The 17,306-nt window shown below is 43.4% G+C and overlaps 1 protein-coding gene across 4 annotated transcripts in view; it reads left to right on the top strand.

The window, feature by feature from the left end:
- The window catches only part of SHISAL1 (shisa like 1), a 644,593-nt gene that overhangs the window by 240,681 nt on the left and 386,606 nt on the right, over positions 1-17,306 (top strand). For all 4 annotated transcript variants that reach the window (XM_069228280.1, XM_069228281.1, XM_069228279.1 and 1 more), the window contains exon 2: positions 4,298-4,397. In XM_069228280.1, coding sequence (XP_069084381.1) covers positions 4,331-4,397 — 67 coding nt within the window. In that variant the 5' untranslated portion in view covers positions 4,298-4,330. The remainder of the gene's footprint in view (positions 1-4,297; positions 4,398-17,306) is intronic.

A 17,306-nucleotide genomic window follows, 5' to 3' on the forward strand; every position in this document is an offset into this window, starting at 1 on the left:
GAAACCTGGGGTTCATTCTGGACTCATTGCTATCAATGACCCAGCAAGTCAACGTCGTCTCTTCCTCCTGCTTCAACACCCTCCCCATGCTTGGGAAGATCTACAGATGGATCCCTACCAGAACCAGAAGGACAGTCACCCAAGCCCTTGTAAGCAGCAGACTGGACTACGGCAACGCCCTCTACGCAGGAACCATGGCCAAGCTCCAGAAAAGACTGCAACGCATACAGAACACCTCCGCACGCTTCATCCTGGACATCCCCTGCCACAGCCACATCACAGCCTACCTGAGAGACCTGTACTGGCTCCCCATCAACAAGAGAATCATGTTCAAGCTCCTCACCCACACTCACAAAGAACTGCTCAACGCCGGACCAGAATACCTCAACAGATGACTCACCTTCTACACCTCGACCCGCCAGCTTGCCTCCGCTGACCTTGCTCTCGCCACCATTCCACGCATCCATAGAACTACTGCCGATGGAAGATCGTTCTACCACCTCACCGCCAAGACGTGGAACACCCTTCCTATCCTCCTAGAACAGACACAGGACCTACTAACCTTCTGGAGACACCTCAAGACCTGGCTGTTTGAGCAGTAGCAGCACCCTCCCGCTCCCCTCAGCACCTTGAGACCCTCACGGGTGAGTAGTGCGCTTTACAAATGCTATGATTGATTTATTGATTGATTGATTGTGTGGTGATCATCCTGAGAAGGGACCAAGAACAATAGTAGCACAGACCCAGGAATCCCATGTTGGTGGTAAAATAACCACAACAACCATACTTGAAGTCCAGTAGCCCTCATCAGTAGGGTCTTACAGAAGGTTATCCTGCTGTTCACTTGTTCCATGGAACAAGACTTCAAGGATCTCAGCTGGCCTATTCTGCATCTTGGTCTCAAAAGCCTGAAAAAGGGCTGTGGGAAATAAAGATCTGCCAAGTTGGAGGTGGCCTGGACTGGAGGCTAGGAGTCTTACCAGAACCCCTTGTATCTGTAGGTGAGCTCACAATTATGTTTTCCAGCAACTGCAATTGGAGAGGACAATTGCAGCTTTGGCATGCTTGAGGTTTTGGCTCCTAAACTGAAAGCTTTAGTAGGAGCCAAAAAGAGCACACATTCACGTGAGAATCATTAAACATTATTAAACACTTGGCAGGAGTTCCTGCAACTGAATTCATCATCAAATCAACTCTTTCATCTTATCAGTTATCTCTCAGGGTTATCATAAAGATATATTATGCCACCAGTACTAAAATGCATTAAAAACATTTATTAAAATGCATCATGTACATTAGACAAATTGTTTTTCACAAAACACTAAAGCATATTGCAAAAAAGTGCTACCCAAGAGAACAAACAGTAAACTGTAAATTGGGAAATTCACTGTTATTGAACATTCATTGGAGTGATAATATTTCATCATCCAAACAGCCTCCATATAGGTTTTCACAAATACATCCATAGGGAAGTTCATCTATGGAATGAAGGAAACATAAGGTCAGTCTTGTTGATTGTTGATGACGTTTCGACCCTTGTAAGGAATATTAGGGTCTCATCAGGACAGACAATGACCTGGGGAATGGTTGCAATAAAGCAATTGAATATTTACTGGGGCAACCTGAAATTTGTTGCATCTCACTCTAGACAATGGCCTTCATTACAACCCTGGCAGTCGGTGTTAAAGCGGCGTTAATACCACCAACAGGCCGGCGGGAAAAAAAAATTAGATGGTGGTAACGGCTGCTGGGCTGGAGACTTCGGTCTCCAGCCCGGCGGCCGTCACAATCCCACCCTCAGGATTACGACCTAGCCTACCGCCATGGTTTTCGTGCCAATCGTACTGCCACGACAACCATGGCGGTAGGCACTATCAGTGCCAGGGAATCCTTTCCCTGGCACTGATAGGGGTCTTCCCCGCCCGCTCCCTCTCCTGCCCCCTGTACATATACACACCCACACATGCACCCATATACACACATGCACACATGCATACCCACCACCACCCACGCATGCATGCATACCAAAACATACACCCCCCCACATACTCACAACTCCTCCCACCCCTTCTCCTGTCAGAAACCCCAACTTACTTGCTTGCAAGGGGTCCTCCTGCTGGAGACTGTCCGCGGCGCTGCTATCAGCAGCGGCGCCTGCCAACAAAACACTGCCAGGCCGTATCATTGGTCATGATACGGTCGGCAGTGTTTTGCTGGCGTGGTGGTGCTGCTGTCAGCAGCGCCGCCTTACCACCATCCGCCGCCATGACCGTCGGCGGTATTCCACCAGCGGTCATGATTCGCGTAGACGGCTGGTAGCCACGGCGGCGGCATGTTGGCGTTCATCGCCGTGGCGGTAGGCGGCAGTTACCACCAAAGTTATAATGAGGGCCAATATCTAGGAATACTTAGTAGGGAGTGAGTTGAATAGAGGATAATTATACATGCTCCCATAGGGCCTCCTATGGTTACTATGAAGTCCAATTGCGCTTGAGGCACTTAAAAAATAAAGAGTGCCTGTGGCGCTATAGTCGCCTATCCTCCCGATCCGAGACACAAGTCTCAGTAGCTCAAACTATGCTTAAGAAGTCTCACTTCCAGAACAAAATCTAAGGGCCTGATGAAGTTTTTGGAGGACGGTACGTCCTCACAAAAGTGAAAGGTATCTCATTCACTTTATTACAAAGGTTTTATGTCCCAATGCACTTCTCACACAGCTGACAGGATAGCCTTTACATTTGTGTTGAGTACCCCTCTCATCAGACTTTAAATCGGGCCTTAAGTTCCAAGGTAAAACTTTTGACCAATGAAATCATGCTTTGGTCCCAGACAATTGCAAGCAGTGACTTTAATTGGAATTGGTTTTTTTCTTGGTGCTTTTTGCCGTAAAACATGGAGAGGTCAAATATCCAGATCCCTCTATCTGATTTTTTTCAATTTATTGTGGGATTTTCCCTACTTTTTTTATTTTTATAACTTGGTTTGGGGCCTGTATTGAGTTCTTGGCGTCAATGTTGTGTACTGGTTGAAGCAATCATACATCTCTTTGAGATGGATAATAAAGGATAAGCAATGATTTCCCAGTGAATTGTATTGTGACCTAGCAAGCTGCTGTCTTATTACCCATGTTGGGCATCCCACTCTCCAATGAATAATTCAAATCTCAGATCCCAGTTATAGGTTTTGTATAATTGTGTGTGCTTTTTTGTGAGGTGTTTGCTCTGGCCAAGTAGGATGAGCAGAAAAGTTCTTGTAAAAACTGTGAAATGGCATGTGTGCTGCAGCCTCATGGGTTTTACAAGCACTGCTATCCTATGAGTTTAGAAACTACGGAAAATACTTTGCATATCTTGTGGGACCTTTATACAAGAGGACATTCCTTACCTACGATTTTCACACAGATGAGCACTCAGGCGTATTTCATGTAATGCAACTAATTAAAAAAAATTACGTACACGTCCCTATGGAAAAAATATAAATATGGACTTTGGGCCCCACTTCCGGGTCGGGCTGACTTGGTGTATATAAGTATGTAAAATCTTCAGTGATGCTGATTAAAATTGAGTTGCCTTAAATAACTGATGACCTCTTTACTCTCCAGAGTACATTTAATAACATCACTAAGGAAAAGAGTTCAGCTAACTGATGCGTGAAACTACATATACTCCAAATAAACACACAAATAATATTATTTTTTTCTAAATGAAAGTTTCCTCATGCTTTATTCCATGGTCATTCCCTGTGATCATTCCTTCTTCTCTCACATAACCAACAATAAGCAAGCTTGACGATTTACTACCATGGTACCGATGGCCCCTTCTTCATGTTAGAAGTTCAGACTTGTTGAACTTGATCCCCTGAAAAGCTGAATGCCATCTCCCGCTCTGGCAACCCTACAAAGTACTAATAATTCTTCTCTATTTTTGAAGCTTAGAAGTTTAAGGACATTATGTCTGAGGAAAGACATGCCCAGGGTAAATATATAATAATTGCTTTTCTAGTTTTCCTATTTGTATAAAGGTTTAGAGTTGAACAGAGTAATAACAACAACTTCAAGGTCAGAAAAGTCATGTTAATATCAAGACTGAAAATGAGCCTTGTCTTTAAGTCCAACCCCAACACTGCAATCTGGTCATATCGTTCCAAGAATTATCCTGCTCCTCTTTCATCTTTTCACCTAATAAATGGACTGATTTTTAATACTTTGTATTACCACAGTATTTTGTTACACATATTTCACTGCTCCCTAATATAAGTTAGGATGACCATAAACAAATTATTGTATTTATTCCAACAGGTAATTCTCTAATGGCCGAAAGAAAGCAAAACGATGACTAGTTGTGACCGACAATCCTTCAACGTGCTAACCTTTGCTTTCTTGTTGATGTCATCAACAGGTACGTGTTTTCTTTCCATATATGTGTATGCATTGACAACGCTATATAATCAAAGAGTGTTTTTAATTGTAGTTTGCAAGCATTAAAAAAAACGTTATTAATGTGTTTTTTTATAGTAATGTATTCAATATCCATTTGAAATAATTATATATTGATGATATCATAGAACAAAAGGAGAAGCTCAAATATAATTTGTTTAAATTGTGACACTAAGTAAGCCTTGGACAAACAAAGTAAATATACAAGTCATAGAGGTGATGAAGGGGAGAAAGGAGAACCCAGAAACAGAAACACAAGGACAAATGTAAAGGTTAATCACATCGTTCGAATGTCAAATGTGTCTTAAAGATGATCTCATGAACTTTTTCTGACACCTCTACTGTCCTGATAAAAGTCTTGAAATGGGTCATTGGTTCAACTAATTGGCAGGGATTCTAGAACCTTCTGTGAAATGATTATGAACTTCGGATGTATTTTTGCCATTTGAGTCCCTAGCCAAAACCTTAACAGCCAAACTTCTCCAAATCAACAACTCTTCTCCATATTCATATACTGGCAGATAATACAAAAGGACGTGAAAGTTGTCATATTGTTTTTCCTATGTTAGTCTAACATACAGTAGGGACAGCCGTAAATAACAAAAAAGCCCCTCAAAGAAATGAAATAGACCAACAGGTAGTTTAACTCTAGCTCATAATGAAAGTTAAAGTAAATTGATCTATTTCAGTCTTATTTTAACCAGTAGCTAAATATACATCCATATTAAGGTGCTCAAGTCACATATTGTTAGACAGCAATTGAGCTAGACCAAAAAAATCTTTATTATGGCCTGTATCAATTCATTTTATTTTATTTGGACAATCAAGTCCATTAACGTGCAGTCAAGTTTGAAAGAAATATACAAAACAAGCATATTATTCTCATTATACACTGCTGAAAGCACATAAAAGACCAGTTGAAATTTCCAATTTAAAAGTACAGATATGCATAATAACATTGACTTAATGATCATAAAGTTATTGAACAAGAAACCTCAGGGGATCCGCAATGGGGGCTCGGAATTTCTAAAGCTGAGTTTGTTGTTAGGTTAAGCTATCCATATATATAAGATAACACTGTTGTTTACAGTACTGCGTTAATTTACAGAGTGCTGTGCTGTTTGCTGATGAAAGTCAAGTGCAAATCAGAGAATACAGGCAAACGTTTCATAATCCAATTGACTTTTCTAACTAAAAGATAATTAAAAGGTTAAAAATTACATTACAATAGCCACAAATCAAAATATGTGCCAATGCTCAGTCCTCCAGTGTCATTATTGATTGAAGATATATGAGGTTTCAAAGAGTCATGTCCTTGGTCAGGGCAGAAGTACAGAATTAACTGATAAGTAAATCAAGTAGTCTGTGCAAACAGACACCAATATTTGCAAAACCTTAGTGTACTGAGTATGTGCGGACTCAAAAGACAGCAATCACTCATTAGGCAGTAATGCGATGGCTATGCTTCGGGTTAGGAAGAATTAGCAATTTAAGACTGTTGCAGAAGAAATTGTTCATAAATGGAAATCAGAAAAAGATGACAACCCTCCACTAGCAACTTGATTGCTGCGACTACATATACTCCTTTATTCAGTGAAAATCATCCAAGTAGGGGTAGGCTAGGTTCCTGCATGGGACGTTGATGAATCTGCATACCCTAATGATCTTTCTACTATATCCAAGAATCTTATGAGTCCCACTATCACTTGCAGATACTCTCCTTTTTAAGAAGAAGTCAACAGCTGCCTGAACCGACTGAACCCCCTGGATAAATCACGGGCCATCAAAGGTATGATCAATTATGGCCTGTTATGTATTCTTTAGCACTCAAAACCATTTATTCATTGGTCCCCACCAAAAGCTTCATCATCTATATTAATTCATCTGATGAAAGAACAGTCACAAGTGCCCTCTAAGATCATGAGAGCTCAAGCATTTTGTGGCCATTGATCAGTGATGGAGCTCTAAATGGGCTATTAAAGAACTATGGTGGTGCTCATTGGCCTATCCAGACCAGAATAGTTGAGTAGAACATGTACAGGAGTTTCAAGACAAGGGTCACATAATCAGCAAAGTGTAGATCCCTTGGCAATATTGGCTCAAACACACTTCACATAAAAGAATGGAGTAGCCCCTAGTGTAAAAAAGCAAAAATCTATAGATATGTCTTCCCCAATGTGGTAAACCCCCTTGTAGATATGGCTAGAGTACCTTCAAATTAGAATCCTGAGCAACAATGTGGGTAAATCTACAATTCTCACACAGCAAGAGTCAGCAGAGACTCACAGATCAAAGCACTGAACTCGGTACAAGGAGTGCAGAATCATAAAAAGAGACCCTAAAGCCAAGATGGACTATAACAGAGTTAGGACTATGCAACTCTTTTGCTACTTGAGTCAATATAGTGTGTACGCTGGTCTTTTTTAACAAGTGCTACGGATGAATGTAGCTCAGGCACTATACTTTGCAATGAAGGACAAGAAACTCTGACATGGCAAAACACTAAACAGATTTTAACAAGTGCTCTGTCCCTGTAATTGATTGAGACCAAAAACCCCAGGGCCCTTTTTCAAATAGGGCATTCAAGAATATGAAATTTGTGATTATGTCAGGATTTCCGGATCATGTCTGACATGTTTTGATGGTAATCCGCCAACCTCCTCAGAATATAGGACTGCCACAGTCAAAGATAAGGGTCTAGGCATAACTAAATACCAGAGTAAATGGGATACAGAGAGGGAGAGAAATAAATAACACACCAAGCTGTTCTGTGATACCACTCTCTCTTGTCATTCCTGGTATTAGAGTGATGTTAATGACCAGTACACTTTTGTAAGGGGCTGTCTATATATGCAAGGAAAGAGTGTTTGTGACTTTAGTAATAGTAGTTAACACACAGAGCTTGCTAAGATGTTGGAATTTCACAAACACTTATCAGCTTCAGCATGGCAGGCGACAATATTCCTAAACCTAACTGGGGGAAACAAGTAAGATTAATAGTAACCAAGCCAAGGAGACTGGACAAGGAAAAAGGAACAGAGCATAGACAACACCTAAATGCAGCAAAGCCAAATCAAAGTCCAAGAGCCAAAGTCCAGTAAACATTCAAGAGTCTGAAATATCGAAGGAACAGAACAGGAAAAAAATAACAAAGGTATGGGATGAGAAGGTGAACAAACTCTAAAACATGTGGAAAGCCAACCCAAAATTGAAAATTGCTAGGCAGTGACTATTTGCCTAGCTGGCATTGAAATTGTGCAATTGCCTGCCTCATCCTGGAGGTCCCACTCTTTAACCTTGGTGTCTATGTATATCACAGCACCCCTGCCTCCAAAGGCCTCTCTGCCAGTCTTAAAGGAGATTGCCTCTATGATCTATCAACTATGAGTCTCAAACTCTCTATCCCCTACTGATTCCTGACAGTTCAAACAAGTGTTGGCAAAGCCAATAGGTTTCGCCTACGTGAGAGCTATTGGCTTTGCCAATGCCTTTCAGCCCTGTTGTGCACCAGAGGGGATGCCATTTAGCATGGATAAAAGTTAGTGGTGTGGTGTAGAGGAAAGTGGAGAAGAGTGAGGTGGAGTTGAGTGGAGCTGAGTAGCATACAATGGAGTGGTGTGTCGTGGAGTGGCAAAGTGGTGTCGAGTGGCATAGAGCGTTGGTGTACAGCAGAGTGGTGTAGAGTAGAGTGTTGTAAAGTAGTGTTGAGGAGAGTAGAATCTCTGTTTCAATGTATTTTTTTTAAAGTTACAAGCCAAAGATTAGTTTGTCACAAAATATATAATATGGACTTATTTCTCTTTGTTGTTTTCGGATAAAAAATGAGCCTTCACTGAACTCATGATTGATAAATGATCATGCGCTAATATATAAGTACCACTATGGACGAAATGTGAAGAGAAACATTAGCACTGCACTGCTGACAGCTGTGGAAGCAGGTTTTCATATTGCCTACTCACATTTACCTTATGTCCCTGTAATGGACCTGTTAATACCATGGAATATATGACTAGCCAGAGCATTTCACCACTTGCAGCATTAGGCTCTTGTTCATGCCACATGATTCCGGTCAGACACACGCGGCCCCCAGAAAGTCAAACACATTTACTAGAAAGGTTTTTGTTTTCTCCTCTGTGGGGAAACTAGGGATCTGCCTTACCTAACAGAAGCTTCTAGACCCCTGGACATTTGCAATTTTAAAGTTCAAATCTCATCTCAGGGCTGAAATTGGTCTTTTCACTGCCCAAAGCATTAGCACCATGCAAAAGACTATTCCATGATCTCATATATAGTTTTAAATTCTGGGTCCATGGAACGACATCAATTTGCATATTCTGATGGCATGGAGGTTTACCACTGGAGAATAGTGAGTGACAACATTTTCATAGGGAATGATCCATGCAAATTAGGTACGTTTGGCTGGTTCCCCAGGACCAAGGAATTGGTACTCCTACCTCGGTACTAAAGAGTACACAATGGGTAAATCTGTAACACTGGCATTAACATTTTTTGCAGCTCATGGGATGGTAATAATCTACGGGTAATGTCCACGCCAAAATGGTGGTATAAACAGTACTTCATAAATCATAGCTGATTTATGAGGTGAGAAAAATGTTTTTTCTTCATTTCTATTGACAACTGTTGTCAGTCAAATTATGTTGTAGATTTTTCAATTTAAAATTTTGGAAACAAAACAATTTATTTTGCATTAATTCTTGCAAAAGCTTCCTTTACTGTAGGAACATTATTTCATTACCTCGTCATCCATGCTTCGTCTCATTCCTTAACATATGCACTTCGTGAGGCAAGATGGCGCCAGTACCACACCTACCAAGCACACTCTAAAACAAAAAAATCAATAAAATAACAGCCCTACCCCCTTTATTGGTAAAGGGAGACAAGGGCAAAGCACATCATAACATACCAAGCCCCCACAGCCACTCTGTGAAAGAGAAAGAGGGAGGCGGGTGTTATGTTGTTTGCAGTTATTAGGCCCGGAGCGTGCAGGGAACAAAGAATACACTCAGACCACTTTAGTATTTCAAACAGCCCTTGTCGCCAAGCCGCGGGTCATATTATCCCTTCGCTCCTGACGTCAGGAGCAAACCAAAGGACACCCTCAGTCGAGGGGTCTGAAATATCACTCACCCAGTGTCAGGGAAAACACCCCTACCAAAACGCAACAAATGGTTGGACATAACATTCCTCCTCAACCTTAAATAAAATAAAAAATGTAAAACTCAAAACACATACAGCTTGGATATGAAGATTAACACCATCACCCCATGATGAGCACATATCAAAATATTTTCAATATAACAATTCAAAGCAGTTAGCTACTGGCACACATAGTCCTTTAGCTTCAGAGTGGCAGAGGGTCGAGGAACCAGATCATATCTGTCCAAACCTCTCCTCTGCGCAGTATCAGTTGTGGAACTACCTGATGGGGGATCATGAGTCATCAGTTCTTCATCACCTGCCCTCTCAATTCTGAAAGGTGTCCCAGCCTGTATCGGTGAATCCCCTGGGAACCCCATGGACTCAGATAGCAGTTCTCCATCTACAGAGGGTACTCTCCCAAATTCTTCCTCCTCAGTTGACTGAGGCACAGGCATCCCTGATAACTCTAGCTCACTTGCGTCTCTGTGGTACCGCTTAAAGAAAGACACATTCCTAGTGACTACCTCAGTACCTCTCTTAGCAGTTACCAACGTGCCTTTACCCAGACAATTATCCACAGAGTAGATTCAAAAGGGAGTTTGAATTTTCCCCCAGGATGTCGGTTCTTCACCAACACCAACTCTCCCACCTGTAAGTCTCAATTCGGGTTCGCCTCTTCTGGAACATTTGGTCATTCTGCTTATGGCGGTGATAGTTTGGCAGCCACTTTGTCATGGAGCCAAGTAGGAACACTCACTTGGGGATTTGTGTCTCTCACTCCACGTAGCATACACACAGCGCTAGGAGCAACACCAGTAGTGACATGAGGAGTTAAACTATATTCCCTCAGAAATTCAAACAGGGCACAGTCCAGGCTCTTCCCCTGGGCTACCGCAATTCGCAGCACCTTATTTAAAGTCCCCATAAAATGTTCAGCTTCCCCTTTGGCTTGAGGCCAGAGAGGAGTGATTTTTCGGTGATGAATACCAGGGGAAACCAGATAAGAGGCAAACTCCTGACTCGAACACGGGGGACCATTGTCTGTTCTCAGTTCCTGAAGGATCCCATGGGTGGCCATAATTTTCCCCAGGCAAGGTACGATCCAGAACCTCCACCTCAGGATATTTTGAAAAGTCATCTATGACAACCAACATATGTCGAACATCAGGTAGACTGCCTAAATCCGCACTGGCCCGATGCCATGGAGTCGAAGGAATGGGCTCAGTGAGGATGGACGCCAGAGGGTCGGCCGGACCGAGTGTTTGGCAAACGTGACAATATTGTATTGTTTGTTCGACACAGGCACCCAGACCGGGGAACCATACCTTGCTTCGCAATCTTGCCTTAGTTTGCACTGCACCTTGATGAGCGGCGTGAGCTAAGTCAGTTATCCTTCGTCGCAGTGTCTCCGGTATGACGACTGCCCCGCAACAGGCATTCCTCGGAGGAAACTGCCAACTCCTGTCGAACACAGTACAGCGCCAACAACGTTGCCCTCACCTCCGCAGTTTTGCGAGATAGATTTTGTTTCAACAGATGCCATTTTCCATCCCGGACACATGACATCGCCAGCTGTAGAGCCTCATCAGCTTGGGTAGCCTCTTGGATTTCCTTAATAGACATAGGAAGTGGCCTCAACCTCTCCACAACTAGCCTCATGTACTCCTCGACATCATTTGCCTCATCTTCTTCCTGGGGTGTGACTGGTCTTGCATGTCTCGAGAGGCAGTCTGCTGGATTTTGTGCACCCGGTCGGTACACAACAGAGAACTGGTATTCCTGCAGTTGGAGAATCCACTTCTCTATGCGGGGTGGTGGTTGAGAAACAGACTTGTTGAAGAGTGGTATGAGTGGCTTGTGGTCCGTGTGCACAACAAATGGATGCTCATATATGTACAAGTGAAAATGACAACAGCCCCAGTGAACAGCTATCGCCTCCTTTCTATATGTGAATAACGCTGCTCCATTGCTGTTAAAGCCCTGCTGGCATAAGCCACTGTTGCCCACTCCCCATCATCACCTTTTTGAGAAAGAACAGCTCCAAGTCCTACTGGGCTGGCATCTACGGCTATATCAGTGTCTTTGGATGAGTCGAAATATACCAGGGTGGTGTTAGCTGACAATGCTTGCTTTGTTTCCTTGAAGGCAGCATCGTGCATCGGATTCCAGTCCCACAAGTTGTGGCCCTTTGTGAGTTCCCTCAGAGGACCCGTGAGAGATGTCAAATTAGGAATTAACCTTCCGCAGTATGTGACCATCCCTAAAAAACTGCAGACACCTGTAACTGACATGGGAGCAGGTGCTGATTTAATGTCCACCACTTTCTCAGGATCAGGCCGAACCCCTTTTTCAGAAAAATGATATCCAAAAAACGCAATGTTCTGCCTGAGAAATTCACATTTCTCGATGTGTAGTGTTAGCCCGTTCTGTTGCAGCCTGTGGAAAGTGGTGCAAAGTCTTTTGAGGTGTATCTCCACCATGGGAGCATGCACCAGTATACCATCACTCACGTTGATGACGCCCTCAAGTCCAGCCAGCACCCCCGTATGGTGTCCTGGAATACCTCAGCAGCGCTGGCAATACCAAAACTCAGACGCTTATATTGTCTAAGCCCTGCAGGTGTGGAAAACGTTGTTATTGCTCTAGATTCCGGCGGCAGCATCAGTTGGTGATATCCTGCACGCAGAGCCATCTTGCAGAACCACCTCGATCCGCTGACTTCCACTACAATATCATCCACAGTGGGGGTGAGATGACGCTCCCTATGAATGGCCACATTTGGTAACCGCATGTCATATTAATGGGGGGGGCGGAGCTATCGCTGGGAAAACACTGACCCTCTCTGCTACTTTTATCGGAGTGCCGACACGTCTCCAGGGGCCATCTGCACCCATGCCGAGTGCGCACCAGTTCCCAGCCGCCTCAGGGGAAAAAAAACAGTAGCGGGTAAACCCCTTCTGTGCCGTGCTCACAGCGTGCAACCGGTCCGCATTCCACTCGTCATTCCTCGACAACCGAGCTCACTGCACGTTGGCCTCGTCAGCGTTGCATTGTTGCCTGCGGCAGCCTGCACCGACACCACGGCAGTCCAAGAAAGGTGCGAGAGCCATTTCCCTGGCCTCGTCGCCAGTTTTGTTATGTTGTTTGCAGTTATTAGGCCTGGAGCGTGCGGGGCACAAAGAATACACACAGACCACTTTAGTAATTCAAACAGGCTTGGCGCCAGGCCGCAGGTCATTTTATCCCTTAGCTCCTGACGTCAGGAGCAAACCAAAGAACACCCTCGGTCGAAGTGTCTGAAATATCACTCACCCAGTGTCAGGGAAAACACCCCTGCCAAAACGCAACAAATGGTTGGACATAACAGCAGGGAGGGAACGTCAGTAATAGGACGGGAAATTAGGAATCAGAGTAATGAAGATTACAGTAGTAATCCAAACAATATGACGTCCTTCACAATAAATTGAAGTCTATGGCCGTTGGGGATCTATGGCTCTGAACAGAGATGGAGGCAGAATTTAAGGGGGTACATTTACAAACGTATAAGACTGGAACATGGATAATTTGGAACCAATTACACCGCGGCAAACGCAATACATACACAGCTCCTGCCCAGGCATGTATACCTGTGACAACAAAAACAGCCAAAGAGCTGTCGTTTGCAGTTATTAGATAAGTGCTGTATCATCAAGCGGAATGCACATCCAGACGTAGCCCTGATCCATAATTCATTTCGTGCGCCTTTATATTTCCAAACGTAAGAAGCAGAAAGTGAATCCTATATATGCTGACCCAAAAGCCACATGTTGAGAAATGATGAAACAACCCAGCGTTTTGAACCGCAAGGGATGGCAAGCGGTGCGGCTTCTGCTGGAGTGCAGGAAATCCTCGCTAGTTTTTCTAATTATTCTAACGTGACGTGTACGGACGTGGCTACTGAGCCATGAGAAATGCTTGTTTTTCCTTAGTGCTCGTAATGTTCCTGGGCCTCTTTGTCCAATATTTATCTGCAGAGAGCTCCACCCGCTCAGCCACTGCCATGAAATATTAATATTTGCGACACTGAGAGATTACAAAGGATTGCATTTATGAAAGCAGCTTTTACATTTCGGTAAATGCGCAACTCTGTCAAATAATCTACTTTTACCTGAAGACTCGCTGTGAACGCCATTTTGATGTGCTTTGCTTACGGGTTGGAACCTTAGACCAGTTGTCAGCACCGCAGATGCTTATTAGAGGTCTGAAGTATGCCCTGCTGTATTTGACAATTTGGCAGCAACTCTGAGAGAGCTCACTTGTGTATTTTAGCTGGGCGAATAAGTCAATTTCTTTAGTTTCTCTGCTACTTTAGTACTGACTGCTAGGCCCTCCCTCTGTGCTAAGCTCTTTTCATGGTCTGCCTTGACAAGCAGCAGTCACCAGACAATTATATGAGCATTACTAGGGTAGGCCACACGTTGGGAAGCAGGAGTACATGTTTTGATGGGGCAGAATTTGTGTGCTTCCACCAAAAAGTGCTTTCCCTCCATGCAGCTGTGATAATTTTGTTTATCCAGTTGACTAAGCCTTGAACTTTCAGGGGCCCACAAATGACATTGGAATGCGATTAAAGTGTCTTAGAAAACTAGAAAATGTATGCTGTTTTTTTCTGGCGGCAGTAACCTGCATCGATTTACAGGTCTAGCTTGATAGTGTAACTATCATCTGACATTTTAATCCACATCAGTATTGTTCTACCGGTCTTTGCTTCCACAAAAATGCATATCTATTCCAATGCTTATTTACTTGTAATGCTTCACATTACCATACAATATTCATTTAACCCCTTTGCTGCTAGCCCTTTTCTCCCTCAGGAGGCAGGCCTTTTTTTGTTTTTTTGGGGCAGTTCGCGCTTAGGCCCTCATAAGTTTTTGTTCACTTAAGCTACCCATGCCAAATTTGTGTCCTTTTTTCCAACATCCTAGGGATTCTAGAGGTACCCAGAGTTTGTGGGTTCCCCTGAAGGAGACCAAGAAATTAGCCAAAATACTGCGATAATGTTGTTTTTTGGTAAACAAAAATGGGAAAAAGGGCTGCAGAATAAGGCTTGTGTTTTTTTCCCTGAAAATGACACCAACAAAGTGTTTATGTTGCTAAAATCACCATCTTCCCAGCTTTCAGGAACAGGCAGACTTGAATCAGAAAACCACATTTTTCAACACCATTTTGGCATTTTACTGGGACATACCCCCATATTTACTATTGTTTGTGCTTTTAGCCTCCTTCCAGTTAGTGACAGAAATGGGTGTGAAACCAATGCTGGATCCTGGAAAGCAAAACATTTCTGAAAAGTAGACAACATTCTCAATTCAGCATGGGGTCATTTGTGTAGCTCATACAAGGTTTTCCTACAGAAAATAACAGCTGAAATAAAAAAATATCGAAATAGAGGTGAAACAAACAGTCATTTTTCTCCATGTTTTACTCTGTAACTTTTTCTTGCATTTCATATTTTTGAAAGCAATATATCGTTATGTCGGCTGAACTCTTCTGGTTGTGGGGATATATAGGGCTTGTAGGTTCATCAAGAACCCTAGGTACCCAGAGCCAATAAATGAGCTGCACCTTGCAATGGGTTTTCCTTATATGCCGGGTATACAGCAATTCATTTGCTGAAATATAAAGAGTGAAAAATAGGTATCAAGGAAACCTTTGTATTTCCAAAATAAGCGCAAGATAAGTTGTTGAGAAGCAGTGGTTATTTGCACATCTCTGAATTCCGGGGTCCCTATACTAGCATGTGAATTACAGGGCATTTCTCAAATAGTCGTATTTTTAACACACTCTTATATTTGGAAGGAAAAAATGTAGAGAAAAACAAGGGGCAATAACACTTGTTCTGCTATTCTGTGTTCCCCCAAGTCTTCCGATAAAATGGTACCACACTTGCATGGTTAGGCCTAATGTCTGCGACAGGAAACGCAACATGGACACATCACATTTTTACTTTAAAAACTGACGTGTCTAGCTGTAGATTTTGGCGTCCAGCTCAACTGGCACATAGGGAAACCTACCATACCTGTGCATTTTTAAAAACTAGACTCATAGAGGAATCCAGGATGGGGTGACTTGTGGGGCTCTCATCAGGTTCTGTTACCCAGAACCCTTTGGAAACCTCAAAATGTGGCCAAAAAATCCCTTTTTCCTCACATTTCCTGAGAGGAGCCACAAATTTCCTTCCACCCAGCATTCCCCCAAGTCTCCTTAAAAAAATGGTACCGCACTTGTGTGGGTAAGCCTAGTGCCTGCGAAAGGAAATGCCCCAAAACACTATGTGGACACATCAAAATGATCAAATACTAAACTACCTGTTTTTGGGGGAGGAGGGGAAGCCCTGCGAATTTGGTCCTGGGCTCAGCAGTCCTATAGGGAAACCTACCAAACCCAAACATTTCTGAAAACTAGACACCCGAGGGAATCCAGGGAGGTGTGACTTGCGTGGATCCCACAGTGTTTTCTTACCCAGAATTCTCAGCAAACCTCAAATTTAGCTAAAAAAAACATATATTCCCACACTGTTATGTGGGATCACCGCACCCGGACAAATTTCCTACCACCAAACGTTCCCCTCAGTCTTCCGGTAAAAATGATACCTCACTTGTGTAGGTGGGCCAAGTGCCTGTGACCGGAAAGAGCCAAAAACATGTCAACATTGAGGGGTAACCAAAGTGGGTCCAAAAGGGTAGTTTGAAAAAATAAATTTTTATGCTGACAAGTGTCGCAGAATTTTTATCAGTATAGATGTGACAATGCTGGGTGGTAGGAATTTTGTGGATTCCTGCAGATTCTGGAAGGTTCCATCACAAAAATGTGGGAAAAATGTGTGAATTCCTGCAAAGTTGGAGGTTTGCAGGGCATTGTGGGTAAGAATATGATGCGGGTGCATGTGAAGCACACCACCCTGGACTCACCCAGATGTTTAGTTTTCAAATGTGTCTACGTCTCATGGATTTTTCTACATGGCAGCATCCCAAAGTCCAAAAAGTGCAGCCCTCACCATTCCAAGTGGGACGATTTTGAGAGTTAGCTAAGCTCTTATGGCCCAAATGTAAAACCAAAATCCCAAATAATCAAATGTCCTCTTGCTTACCGTGGGATAAGATGTTTTAGTGTGCGGGGTGAGAGCTGAAATACTGTTAGCCTCTTCAGTTGGGGTGGGGGCATAACCATGCCCATACTGGTTGTTAGCACCACCACACTATTTTGTGTTTTTTTTCATTCCCTGGCATCTAGTAGACATTCTGCCCCTGGGGTGAAGATCAGGGGTAATTACCCCATCTGCCCACTGGTGGGCAGAACAACTTTGGCCTCATTTATTTGGGATGGGGGTATGGCCATACCCCCACCCTCTTATTTTGAAAAAAATAAATCTTCCCTGGTCTCTGGTGGGCTTTCTGTCCCCTTTGGGGGCAGATGGGCCTTCCAAAAATAGGTTGATCTGTCCCTAAGGGGGTCAGATGTAGCTAACAGTAATGTGCCTTTATGGGGAGCGACCCTTGCCCAAGGGGCTGCCCCCCCAAACAAAACACATATACTCACACCAATCCCTGGTGCCTGAGTGGTTTCTGCACCCCTGGGGGAAGATCGGCCTAATAGAAATAGCCCGATCTGCCCCCAAGGGAAGCAGAAATTGCCTAAACTACATTCCCTCCCCCCTATGGAGGCACCCTTG

This window comes from Pleurodeles waltl, chromosome 4_1 (assembly GCF_031143425.1).
Source record: "Pleurodeles waltl isolate 20211129_DDA chromosome 4_1, aPleWal1.hap1.20221129, whole genome shotgun sequence".
Lineage (NCBI taxonomy): Eukaryota > Metazoa > Chordata > Amphibia > Caudata > Salamandridae > Pleurodeles > Pleurodeles waltl.